Genomic DNA, 14,314 nt, shown 5'->3' on the forward strand with positions numbered 1-14,314 from the left:
GCCTGGGCCCCCAGTGCCTCCTAGAGAGGAAGGAGGGTCTGCAGTCCAGACTCCAGGATTCAGGAGAGAAGCCGGGCACTGGGGCGAAGTGGACGTTTGAGCAGAAATGTTCGGCAGGAAGCAGGCTAATGAGCCCGTCAGGTGTCACGAGGACGGCATTTAAGTAGCTCTAAAGGGAATAAGCAGTAAAGGCAGAGAAGCAGAGCCCGGTCCTGATCTGAGCATCACTGGCCCCATCCGGAAGGCCTTAGTGCTGCGGGTCTGCTGACCACTAGGTCGGTTGGTCGGAAAACGCCAGGACCCCAGTGAGGAGGCAGCAGGCGTGGGTTGGTGAGCAAGCCTGGAGGGCGGGGTGCAGGAGGAGGCTGAGGACAGAGGTGCTTCTTCCCGTCTCCCCAGGCCTCTGGCAGGGGCAGCTGCACGTGTGTGATGCCTGGAGTCGACACGGTTTGAGGGGGACTCTCTTTAAGAAAAAGGATATTTTCTTAAAATCCTACTTCGGCACTTTTTGATTGCTGGATCTCTACCAGGGCCTTAGAAGGGGGCTAGGAAAGTGGGACTTCTTCAGCTTCTCAGGAAATCCACTTCAAGCCTCTGGGTTCACAGCAGCCCTTCCAGTCAAGTTCTGGAAGGTAAACCTTGTGAAAGAAATAAACCAAGACTGTTCTTAAGAACTTCTGTCATTAATTTTAATTGAGACCCCCACTGACTTGGGTTCACATATAGGAATCAACTGGAAAATGACATATACTGGGATTTTATACTTTTTAAAGTGCTTTCACTTGACCCTTTAAATACTCTGTGAAGGAGAAAGGGCAGGTATCTTCATTCCATAAAGATCCACTGACTGCTTACCATGGGCCTGATTGTACTGTCCTACCTTCCGGACATGTGGGACAGAGCCATAAACAAAGTCCAGCCCTGCCCTCAGGGGACTATAGGCAGGGGACAGATCACATCCCCAGTTAGTCCCAGGGGGATCCTCCATCCAAGTACTGACCAAGTTTTCAAGGTGAAACATATTCAGATTGTTTCGTCAAAGTCCCAATTTTGAGGCAAGGAAAGTTGAGGCCCAGAGAGGTTGAACAGATTGGAAAAGTCACATAGTCAGCCAGCAACAGAGAGGGAGGTAAACTAATCAGATTAAGTGCAGGTCAACTATGTGCTAGGACCTTGCTCTCAGTCATCCACGATACCATCTGATCTAGTGCTTGACAACCTGCAGGGCAGCTAATCTCTATCTTCCAGGTAAACTGAAGGTCAGGATGAATCAAAACACGCCCAAGGTCCACACTTAATGACGAACAGAATGTTCCCCAAATGAGTCTTCCTGTGAGGGGCAGCAAAGTCAGCAAAGACCTAGTTCACCATCTTGGTGACATCACTCCCCCAAAACGAATCTTAAGACAAAGCCCAAAATTCCTTCTCTTACAACAGCACTTGCAAATCTTCAGTCATCTACAAACTACTCACAAGTTTCACCACATCCACAAAAAAGTATGTCTGCTTTAAATTAACTTTAATTTTTTTTCCTATTTAACATCCTCTGGAACAGTAATACCCATGAAACTGCAATGTGATGTGGGTTAAAATTCGAAGCTGTCATCTCTATACTGCTGGAAGTCATCTCGGATACCACACAAGGCTCGCTCGGAGAAACACTCCTTCCTGCCAGGCTGCATCTCACAGACACAGAATCTAAACCTGTCACTTTCTCTAGAGTTTTTGAGAATATGTGCCACTTTTACATTTCTTTTCGATTGTAGTCATGATAGCAACTTAAGAAGAACGAGTGCTCCCCACTTTGACTCCCAAACTTTGATTTAGCCCCTACTCAGCCTGGGTGGTTGTGGGTTTAGGAAGAAAATAATAAAATGTCCCAAAAGTTCCAGTGATGAGAAAACTGGGTAAGACCACCCTGTAAAGCTTCCTATGTGAGTTTCTTAACTAGGATGGTTTCAAGGATAATTAGATCTGTCTCTGACTTAACTCTTAAAACTGGAGGTCTTCCCATTTGGAGGATTAGTAGAACAGCACAAGAGAGCACTGCTCTCTACTAAGAGCACCGCACGGGGCAGTGGAGCTTTAGCTGGGTCCCTTTCCTGGAACATCCCTCCAGTGGCTGCGCAAACTTGGGAAACTCCCCCCCCAATCCCCGATCACAGTCTTTTCTAGAACAGACGTTCCATATGGACAGGGGCCATATGCGTTTTGTACCCTTCTGTGTCCCAGCACCTAGAACAGTGGTTGGGACATATTAGATGTTCAATAAATACTGGCTGAATGTTTGAACCAATCCACCCTTTTATCTATAAATGAACTAAGTGGCCTCTAAGAGCCTATCCAACCAGTGGAAAGGAAACAATGCCCTAGCCCGGCAAACCATGGGACTAGAAGAGAGCAGAGACTCCCTGTCCACAAATTACCTGTGGACAGTCCAACGATTCAGCAGATGGAAGTGGAAGGAAAGAACAAAGAAGATAAGTCCTCTAGCCAGATCACAGACGCAGGAGCCCAGGGGCCCAGCACAGATGACAATGTGGGCTGGGAGATCTGTAAAGGCCTGAATGGCCCTGTCCAAACAGGTTGTGAGTCTCCAGTGGCCTGATCCAAACCTCAAGCCTTGGTTCCACAGCCAGCAGCAACTTGGATGAGAACAAAGAGAGCTATTTATCAAGTTCCTGCACAACAGGCAACAACAATATAATACACAGCAGAACCAGTAGGATGAAGCAACACAGGGACTCTAGCCATGTAAAATAGAAAAGAGAGATTTTCTCCCTTTAGGCTTAAAAAGCCAACAGCACAGTTCGGAGAACAAGTCATCTGCCATACCGAGTATTTAAAAGGCTCTGCAGTTTGAGTTGACTGCACATGGAATATGAGTCAACAGTGTGACATGGATGCCAGGAAGCCTCCTGCAATCTCAGATTGCGTTAACAGAAATAGGGGGCTCAGAACAAGAGAGGCAAAAGTCCCTTTCTGCTCTGTGCTGGAAGACCGTTGTAATTTCTGATCAACTTCGAGAAAGACACAGACACAGTGAAACACAGCCAACCAGAGGAGAGGCAGAGATGGGAGGACAGGGAAGGGGCCACATTCCAGAAGAGGAATGGAGGACATGTATCCTAGAAAAAGGAAAGGCTTCGGAAGAGAAGGGAAAACACACAAGAGCTGTCTTTAAACATCTGAAGGGAACTAGACGAGCCTCAGTCTCTGGAAGGTACAGCAAACCAGTGAATACTGTCTGATAATCAGAGCTGCCAATACCCAAAATGAGCTGCCATGTGAGAGGCAGGTCCCCGCCTTGGGAACTGGGTGTGTGGAAGGTAGGAAAGGTTGATGAGGGCAGGGCTCTGGACCAAGGATCCTTCCCTTCCTGACAGCGACACTGCAAGAGAGCAGAGCCCACTGTGCTGTGAGCAGGGCTGTTGTGCAGATAAACAGAGGTCTCTAAGCGGAAGCCACACTGACATATCCAGCCTCGGACTCTCTCTGACAGCTAGAGTGCTATTCAAATTCAGCAAAGAGCTACTGACTTCACCTCAGAAGAAGCCATGTTTCTGTGAGTTTCCCTCTGGACTGAGGCCTGGCTCAGTGCTGCAAGACAGGCAAAGCAAGGTGGAAGCATTTAAGAAGTAGCTGCAGGGCAGATAAGGGAACTTACTGGGTGAACGGAGAGTTCAGCAAATAGAGACAATCAAAATCAGAGATCTCTCTTTGGAGCTGTGCAGATAACGTTTTCTGAGCACAGGTTTGGTTTCTCTGCTCCATCCTAACTCATGTCTCTGGTTGCTGTGTGTCTAGGGAAGCCCCCATTGAGATCTGAAACTCTGCGTAACAACTTACCCACCATCAAAAGTGTTTCTCCAGCCGTGCAGTGGAGAGGCAAAGACCGAGGCAGGGTGCTCAGGAATGCATCACTGACACGCAGGAATAATAGTTGCTCCTTTTTATTGAACATCTACTGTGTGCCGGACATCATGTTAGGGTTTACATTTTACATTACAAGCTACCTGTTATTTATAGCTGAAAAAATCAAGACTCAGAGAGGTTGAACGGCTTGGCCAAGACAGCAGCACTCCAAAATAATCACAGCCCTCGTTCACAGAGTGCTCCTACATGCCAGGAGCACTTTTTTGACAATTAAATGTTTCATCTCCTTCACTCCCCACAACAATCCTATGAGCTAGGTTTCTCCACTTTACAGATGAGAAGAGTGGCCCACAAGCACCTAAAGGACTTACAGAGTCACCAAGCTACAAAGTAATACATCGTAGCACTCTGTCCTCTGGGTCACACTGTCTCCACAGTAGGAGAAACAACCCTAGCTCTGCCTCTGGTCCACCAGGCAGGGGACCCCCAGTAGATCGGGAAGGACGATGTTTTGACTGGTGGTTGCGACCTCTGTGTCCTATGCTGGGACAGGCACACATGTGCAGGACAGGGCCCTGCATCTGGGGGTGGTCTGGCTGGGCACTCCTCAAAGCTGACCCAGGAGCCCAAGGGGGGCCACATCTGCCCCGATGTGAAACGACCCCCCACCCCCACCCCGCACCACCCCACACTCAGCTTGGCCTCCCTTTGTCGGCAGGTCCCACGCTGCCCGCTGCCTCTTTTCCTGCCCAGGGAAAGCACAGTCCCACTCCCCAAGAGACAGCTCCAGCCCAAGTCTGGTTTAAACTCTAGCACTTAACACCATTTCTTCTTTTGCCAAGTGGATCGCAAGCTGGGAAGCGCCTCAGCAAAAGCCGGCCTACCTCATCCCTCCCCAGACACTGAACTAAGCAAAAAAACTACTTTCCTAGAACAGTAGTGGCGGCTGACTCGTGATGGAAGCAATTTACCACTCACACTGTTTAGAACCACCGGCGCATAGACTGCTTCAGTTGGTTTCATTATTGTTCGTAAACTCTCTACAGAGCACGCACGCCATCACTGCCTGCACCCGGGCCAGCTCCCACCACCCTCTACTCCACGAGTGACTTCTGCAGCCAGTGCCCGGCCAGCAAGCTGCCTGCTCTCAGACGCTTCCAGGCGGCATGCCACAAACTGCCCACGCACTCCCCGCATCAGAGATGCAGATGTCACTTTTTAAAGATCAGAGTTCAAATGCCCATCAAACTAAATCAAATGACTCGGGGGAAGATGAACTGCATTTTCCTTTGAGAAATGAATGCTTATCTTTCACTTTTCCAAATCAAGTTACAACTGTAATTGCTCTTGTATGCACAGAAGTATCCTCTATCTATAAATGTGCCCATTCGCTGCAACCATATGGCCAATTCCAAAAAAACTGAGGTTGGCAGCAACTCGCACCCCTAACTGTCCTAATGCCAGGCCTGTGCCATCTCTCTATGGGGGATTTTCTTCTGCATCCCCCGGAGGCCAGCACACTCACTGTCTTCCTAGTTTCTTCTCAAATACGTCCTGCAGAGAAGCCTTACAGCCCAGCCACTGAGGGAAAAAAAATCCCATAGGGAGGAGCTAAAAGAAACACCAGGCCGCCTGGGCTGCTGTCTCTCCTCGGTGCAGGTTAATTTCCAATTATGAACCAATTCACAGAAGGCGTGTGCTTACGTGAGCTGGAACGCTCGATCTGGTACAAGGTTCTCAGAACTTTGTGGATGTCCTTCATGCTGGTGTCTCTCTGGCTATACAAAAGAAGCCGGCGAGCATCTGAGAACAGGCGAGACACACTGTGGGGGGTGCAAGAAAAGTAGAAAAGCTCTGGTTAGACCAGCTGCCTGTCCAGCTTGAAGAAAGTACCTGCCAGGAAGACCCAGCCTGGCCACTGGCTCCTCCATGGGCCAGCCCTGACCTAATCCTGCCCCCACACCCAGCTTCACAGACACCCAATGCTCCCAACCACCCACCCACCAGCCCTACCCCAAGAGCTCCTCCTCTGTGTCCACACAACCAAACCCTACCAGCATTCAAAGTCCAGCCCACGTGCCTCCTCTCCAGGAAGCCTGCCCTCTCTCTCTCTCTCTCTCTCTCTCTCTCACACACACACATGCACACACACACACACACACACGCACACACCAGCCCCCAGGACCAACTTATCCATGAGATGCAGCAAGCACAGTGCCCAGAGCCCGAGACACTCTAAGGGCTTCACAAAAATTTTACATTTCTTTTATAATCAAAATGAAGAACAAAATTCAGAAATTCAGAATGAATATATATGATAATGAATCCAGTCTGAATTATACTCCCCTTTATACCAACACAGTTACAAAATAAAATTTTTAATAGTTTTGCATGAAAGAAGGGGTCCATGAAAGCCACGAAGCCTAAGGTCCATGAACATCAGAACAGGGTCCTGCCTGCTCAGTGGCAGCTTCCTCAGAACCGTCTTGCTCCATCTCCTGTAGTCCCCAGGCCATTCCACCTCATGTCCTGATCTCACACGCCAAGATTCTTCAATGGCTCATACAAAGGCAAAGAAAACAACATCCTGGCCCTCAGGGAGCTCACACCCAGGGATGAGAAAGAGCTGCAGACGGCGGGGCGTTGCATTAGGAAGGACCAAACTCCTCCAGCTTTAGCTGTGAGCTCCCGGAGGGCAGGCCCCTCCCTCTGCACATCTCTGGCCCCCCAGCTCCTAGACCAGCCGTTTTCCACACAAATAAATGTTTGCCAAATGAGTGTTTGCTAATGAACGGATGAAGCTGATGTGCTGTGTCTCCCTTCTCTACTTACCCACCAGATTTTGGAGGAACAGCCCCCAGCCACAGCACTTTGAGCTACATAATGTTACTCCTAAAATGCACCAAAGTGAGGTCGCCCAGTCTTACATCGGACTTTATCACACAAGCCTTCCCAAAAGCAGCTTCACTCAAATCCAGCCATTCAAAATTCTCTGGAGGTTGAGAAGGGAAGGAAAAGTATTAATGGACAAGTCTGGGAAAGAAAACCTGATCTGGTACTTACATGGATTTGTTAAAGTTTCCAACAACCCCAGGAGCCTCACCAGGAGTCGGATAACGGAAACAGGGGTTATTGGCATTACAGATAATCCCCTGAACCCAAGGAAGTGTTCCTGCAGAGGGCATGGCTTTGTTTGGGAAGTGGCCTGTTGAAATCAAAGAGAAGAAAAACACAAGGAGAGACATTAATTCTTTGAAGGCTCTGGGATTGCTAGGCACCTTTATCTCTTTTGGTTCCATCCAAACACTACTCCATCCCAAATCTGTCTGTCCCTTTCCCAACATCCCAGAGACCTGCCACCACTGGACTAAGCCCACCCTGAGTTGGAAATATGGCATTAGATAGCAGTTCTGAATCTACTTGGCATCATCTGTAGGATGGGATTCCTAACAGCAGCCTTGGGACAGTGACAAGAGGAGCAGATTCAACCATACAGAGACGGTACCTGGAGGGCAGCAAGTATCAATCCTCAGGCGTCCATCTTTCCCCACCCACCTCACCTTTCAGGGACATAGAGGCGCCCCAGCAATGACGTAACCCAGTTCCTTCACACTCCAAGGAAGAAACTATGGCAAGATAAAGCGGCTGATGAAAAGCACTCAGGGCGTCAGTGGGCAGGGCTGGGAGTGGAACCCACATTTCTGTGATCCCAATCCGTGCTTCTCCCCTTACACCTCCTCCGTCTGCTAGCTCTTCTCAGCCCCCTCTGGTACTGTCCTCTGTTGTCCAAACATACATTAGTTTCACCTTTTCCACCAGCTCCCAAGTTCCTCAAAGGCACGGACCATCTGATGCCGTCTGTGAAGCTACACAAGTTGTTGCTGTTTCTTCACTCATCAGAACGTGAGCCCCAGCCAACAAGTCATCTCCTCCCTCTCCTTCCCCTTCATTATGGAGGAGCCTCTTATGAGCAGCAGGACTGGGTGTACTGGGGCTGGTCCGAAGTGTCAAAGGCACAGTTTGGTTTGTGGACATCAGCCATGGGGTGGCTTAAGAAGATCCAGATAAATGTGTCCTGGAACCAGGGGCTCTTAACCTGAGACCTGGCACATGTGAATACCTGTCAACCCAAAACTCTTACTGTATTCTCAGGGTTATCTGTGACCCTTAAGACTTAGCAACCATTAGGAACCATGGCTCCAGGAGTGAAGAGCCAGCGCTTCACAGGCTTTCGGGTCAGACCAACGGGGCTTCAATCCAGTCCCTGCAACTCGCTAGGCAAGAAATTTAGCCAAGTTGCTGAACCCCTAACCCTCAATTTCCTCATCTATAAAATGGTGATTAAAATACAGCCTCTTTCACAGATCTGCAGTGAGCAGTACATGAGTTTTTACAAGCAAAGCATGTAGCAGAGTCCCTGGCACAGGGTGCAGGCTCCCTGAATGGGCTGTGAGGGTGACAGAGGCCCCAGGGCGCTGAACCTACAACAGTACAGACTCTGCTCATGCCCCGCCAAGAACACTCTTTCCATCTTATGGCTACCACCTCCCTCCAAGGCAGGAGCCCCTTTTCATTCAGCTTACTATTTTCATGCAAATGTGCTCACAGAGTCTCCCCGGAAGTTAAGCCACGGCCAGGACTTAACTACATTTTGCACTTCAGTATCGGGGTCCTTCTATCTGTCTTGTTCTTCTATCCCTAGTCCAACCAGAGAGGCAACACTCAAAGCAAGAAGGTAACAAGATCTGGTCGCTGTGGCCACTCTCTGCAGGGACTCTGGCTTGTTGAACATTTACTCAGTTAACCCCCTTATCTTCCTGTTAATAGTTCAAGGAAAACCAAACAAGGTCCCTTGCCTAAGTCAGCTGCTCCTCATTCAGGGGAGATTTATGTAACCCAACCAAAGACTCAAAGAACCAAAGGATTCTCTCCTTTAGCATCCAGGAAATACTGGCACCAAGACAGGGTGATGTTTGTCCAGGCTATACCTTTGTGGGTGAAGCAAAGACCCCTCCTGGTATGTTGTGCCCCACCTAATTTGCAAACAAAAACAGGATGAGGACTTGGCATTGGGTGCATAATCCAACAGCCTAATGAACTCTCAGGATCCAGGGACATGATTAGGACCTTGATGGCTCTGTGTCAAGACTTATAGGGAAGAATTACACATGAATCCTTTGTTTACAGAGACATCTCTGCAAGCTTTGCCTAAGTTCTCTGCCTTTTCAGCTGAGCCTCTAGAAGGTGGTGAGAATAGGAAGTAAGTTTGCAAGAAATGCATAGATTGAGGGTAAAAGTCTTATCTGTCTTCCATAGGTATAAGAATTTTAGGGGGAGGGTATAGCTCAAGTGGTAGAGTACATGCTTAGCATACACAAGGTCCTGGGTTCAATCCCCAGTACCTCCTCAAAAAATAAATATATAAGTAAACCTAATTATCTCCCCTCAAAATAAATAAATAAATAAATAAATAAATAAATTTTTTTAAAGGAGAAAAAAAAAGAATTTTACATTTCTGAGAAGCTATGATCTAGATGCAGAGAGATCTGGGTCAGAATTCAATGATGTGCCCAAGATCACAACCTCAGCAAGTGGCAGAGCCAGGATCCAAACCAACCCCAATTTGTCTGATACCAAAGTCTGCACTATTTCCACTACACCACCTTGCCTCCTTGAGATAATTCCAAAGAAAGAATAGCCCAGCAGATGAAAAAGCTGAGTTTCCCCTAAAATGTTTATTTCAGTGGGGCTTAGGGTGATGCTTATATAAAATCAAATACGCATTTGCTCATCAGTCTTTTGGGATCCAAGCAAGAAAGAAGAATTACCTCCCAGGCCTACAAACTGAGCGTACATTTCATTGTATGCTCACGCTTTTCCTTTTTGGTGAAATTAGAAAATCACATCGGATAGAACCTTTTGAGGTCTCATGGGTTCTTTTTAAACTTGAATATGCATAATGTGTACCAGCAAATTAGCAGGTAAGTAACTGCCACTGTGTGCCCTGAGAGACATGGGACGAGACCAAGAACACAATTCAAAGGTGATCCCAGCCCCATCTCTTCCCTAAAGGACTGTATCCTGCCTGCCTATGGGGCTGGCGGGGTGAGGATGGAGCTAGTTAATGACAGGAAAAGTCATTGGGGCCATGGATCAGAGGTCCCAGCTAAACCTCCCCCATAAATGTTGAACCTTTAGCCTGGGACAGTTTTGCAGTGTTAATACATCCAGCAAGCCCAGGCAGGAGAGGAAGACTGATTGAGGATAACACTCACGACAACCATATGAGGGCAGAAACTATTATTCCCCTTTGATAGAGATGAGGAAACTCAGGTGCAGAGACGCTAAGTCACTTGCCCAAGGTGACATTATCTGTGTTGAAGCCAGGATTCAAATCCAGGTAACCTGGCATCTAGAGCTTCTTGGCCACTACTGTATTTTCTATGCTCACTGAAAAGGCCCTCCTCAAAACCCATGACTGGGAGTCCGATGACCTGAGCTTTATTTCGTCACTGTCACTTATTAGATATATGATCTCAGACAAATCCCGGCACTTCTCTGAGCCCCAATTAGTTACCTAGAAATTAAAGCAAATGATAACAACAACAAAGTCCATTATTCAAAGTTGCTATGAGAATCAGATAAAATAAAATTAGTCAATCTCAGATGTTCTACACAAGTACTCCCTAAAATTATATGCTCCATGGTTTGCAACTGTGTGATAAAGAGATAATACATACAAAAAAGCCTCGCAGGGACCAGATGATAGTGGTGTTAAGGTACTGCCTTAGGGCGCTTTTCTAATCACCCCTCTCTGAGCTATCAGTAAGGTTATTTTACTTTCATGATTTAAAATGTATGAAACAGATGCCGGCTACTATTATAATTACTGTTATCACCACTGACTAGCACTGAAAATGCTTCCCTGAGTTAATCCCTTATCAAAAACTCGGAAGCCTAGCTTTTCTATTAGAAATCATTTGTGGTGTTTCCTGAAGATAGCATCTTGGGAAAGGTCCCATTGAGCCCATGCCCACTTCTTGGATTTCACTTGCCAGTGGTGAGTCTCAGGAGCGATGCTCAGATACTCACATTCATGTTGTTCATAGGGTGGGTAGCTCAGCCGCACGGAGATCAGGATCAGGAAGATAAACAGAGGCCAGGCCACTTCCAGCAACAGCTGACACTGAGTGGGGATAAGACACAGAGCACCGTGAATTAAACAAACGAACGAACCAGCAAACACGGATGCCTAATGCTCCTGGGCTTTGGGAAATCCAGACAAGTTAATTAAACAATTGATCAGCTTCTCCAGCCTCTCCCACCACTCTCTCAGCTTTAATGATGCTGACCTGTTTGCAGTTCTCACCTTAAAATGTACTATTCCATCCCCCTGTGCTTTCCCTATGAAAGGGAAGATCCATCCTGCTTCATCCGGCTCACTGCCCCGCATCCTTCAAGACTCAGCTGGGCACAATTTCCTGTATTAAAATCTCAGGCTGAGCTGGAAGCGGTTCTGCTGTGTTCCCAGAGTAACCTGTGTGTACTTCTTCCACAGCAGTTTCCCTGAGACCCTGAAATCATATTTTTATCTCTGGCTTCCTCACTACAATGTGAGCACGCTGAAGGCAAGCACTGGGTCCAGTCATCTTTGCAACCTCAGCCTTAGTGCCGTGTCAGCTATGTTACAACCACGTGTTGAAAGGAGAAGGCCAGGGCCACCTGCTGTGCTAAACACACACTGCCTAGACTCTAAGGAACACACAAAGTTGCCCCTCCCCAGGAGCTGAGAAGAGGGCTCCAAAGGACAATGGAAATTCACATGCAGTTCTACATTGACCTATGTGCACCCAGGACTGGAAAGATCCAGGAAGAGTGCAAAGTTCTTCCCCATCCATCGAGATCTGGTCACCATCTTCTCCAATGGGTTAGACGATCATTAAACATTTAAGTAAGCATGATCCACTGGTTAAAGCAATGGGGTTTCTCTAAAGGAAAAACCTGCCTCATTGAGTTACCAGGGGATAAATAAGCACAGAGACAGGATGGAAATCATGAGACATAATTTAACTGAACCTGTGGTGTTCAGACAACTGGTTCCCCTGCCTGTCCATCGTCTCTTTCTTCCTTTCAGTTCTGCACTCCGACGTTCTAATTAGAATAATTACCAAGGAGCCCAGAAGAGTCATGGGGCCTTGTGGTTAAAGAGTAATTACAACTGTGGCTTCAGAGCCATGAAGTCAAGAGAACGTTGGTGCAAAATCCCTCCTTTTCTTTAAATAGAATTTTGTCTTGTGCCCCAAGGCCATATATTTTTATTATGGAAATTGTGATATTTTTAAAAATACAGAAAATTAGGAAAAGGTAAATATAAATTTACCACCCTTAATCCTATTTCCTGGAGATAACCCCTAGTAAATGAAGCTAATACTGGTTTTCCATGAATAGTTTTTGTCTTTTTTTTCTATTCATACACAAATATTTTTTCTCTATAAAATTAAGATTATACAGCATATATAATTTTGTATTTTGCTTTTTCACTGAACATCATCCTGGGAGAGCTTTCCATGACATAAAATATTCTCTCAAAACATGGATTTTAAGGGCCACTTGAGATTCCACATTATGAATAGATCATAATTAATTTAATCTTTTTATTGGTGCATCAGATTGTGTTTGTTTTTTGTTTGTTTATTATTTGTTGTTGGATTTGGGGGCATTTTAAATTCCAAAGAGCTTTGATATGGTTCCACATTAAACTTTTTTTTAAGCCTTCTTTTTGGAAGGAAAAACATGGATGAGAATTGTGGATGTCTTAGGGTGATAAGAACATGGGTGATTTTTTAAATACTTTCCTATGTTTTCTAAATTTTCTATAATGAGTATGTATTACTTCACTAACAGAATAACAACAACAACAACAAAAAAAAACCCCACTGTTACCATATGACTATGAAGAATAGTTTGCTATAGATAGCACACCGGGGGAAAAATTAAAGACAAATGAGTCTCTCTTTGGAAGAAAGTGTGCTGTCAGTGGGGTCTCCAAGACCCAAGATGGGGCTGTCTTGCTAACTATATCTGTAAAAATCCCAAAGAAACAACACACAGTGAAATCTCTAAGCTTTCAAGTGACATTCAGCCTCCTCCGCCAGCTGCGCTGGAGTCCCTCCTTGGGTCCCCAGTAATCTGAGCCTCTATCAGCACCTGGCACAGCAGGGCCTTTTAATGTAGGAGCTTCTCCCCTACTGTCACTTCCTTCACTACGTCTGCCACAGGATAAGGGCTTTAAAAATGTGTGTGGAGTGAGAGAATAAACTGAAGTTTATAAAATAATGAAGATGGAAATATAAGTCAGTTGAGCCCTTTGGGAAAGCAATTTGGTCACATGCATGTAAAAGACATGTGCACCCTCTTTGATCAAAAACTATCCCTAGGAATTCATCCCACAGAACTAAGTGTAAAATATCAAAAAGCTATATACATGAGGTTATTCATTCGTTGAAATGCTATAATTGCAAAATACTGGAAACAATTGCACAGCAAAATGGAAATGATTAAATTATGGTGCACCTACTCAACAATACATGATGCAGTCATTACAACCATGTTTATGAAACACAGACACCAGTAACCATACAAATACTAAGGGAAAAATGCAGAACACAAAATTGTATCCATTCCAAGTTCACAGCTAAATAAAATCACTTACAAATATTAACAGACAGGAGTAAAACTTTCAAAACATGGTTTACCTGTGAATGAATTCAGAAAAGAATAATGAACTCAAAAAAAAAATTAAATGAAGAGTATGAGTAAGATAACCACCTACCTTGATGCTCTTAAGCCACCATGTGTACTTTTAGGATAAAGAGTAGCTACCGTTAATTTATTTAGAGTCCAATGTGTAGCAGGCACATTATGTATGAAGTATTTCATTTAATCATCCAAACATCCCTGAGATGTAGGAATCATTACTGTCTCCATTTTATATGTGGCAAGACTAAAGCTCAAGGAAGAGTAAGTCAAAGAGACAGTCAGTGGCAGGGTCGAGATTAGCAGCTAATTCTGCCCAACTCTGAAAGCTGGTGGCCCAGGTCAGAAATGACCCCACCAGGTGGCATGGTCAAAAAAATATCAACGGGTGGGGGAGTGGGGAAAGGTGTACCTCAGTGGTAAAGCACATGCTTAGCATGCATGGGGTCCTAGGTTCAATCCTCAGTACCTCCATTTTAAAACAAACAAACAAACAAACAAACAAACCTAATCACCCCCCCAAAAGAATTAAATTAAAAAAAAAAAAGAAAGAAAATATCAACAAGTTTCATAGAGGTAAAATGGGCTCATGGCCTGCAGATTTATAATAGTTACAGCCAATACAGAGCACCTCCTGTGTGCTAGGGATTTTTATATACTTCATGTCTAATTTTCACAATAA

General features: G+C 45.8%; 1 protein-coding gene across 2 annotated transcripts in view; it reads right to left on the reverse strand.

The window, feature by feature from the left end:
• ABCA1 (ATP binding cassette subfamily A member 1) overlaps positions 1-14,314 on the reverse strand; it is a 126,746-nt gene that overhangs the window by 85,079 nt on the left and 27,353 nt on the right. For both annotated transcript variants that reach the window (XM_031450123.2, XM_010978696.3), the window contains exons 3-5: positions 10,969-11,062; positions 6,940-7,081; positions 5,581-5,699 (exon numbers count right to left, since the gene is read on the reverse strand). In XM_031450123.2, coding sequence (XP_031305983.1) covers positions 5,581-5,699; positions 6,940-7,081; positions 10,969-11,062 — 355 coding nt within the window. The remainder of the gene's footprint in view (positions 1-5,580; positions 5,700-6,939; positions 7,082-10,968; positions 11,063-14,314) is intronic.

The sequence above is a fragment of the Camelus dromedarius genome, chromosome 10, assembly GCF_036321535.1.
Source record: "Camelus dromedarius isolate mCamDro1 chromosome 10, mCamDro1.pat, whole genome shotgun sequence".
NCBI lineage: Eukaryota > Metazoa > Chordata > Mammalia > Artiodactyla > Camelidae > Camelus > Camelus dromedarius.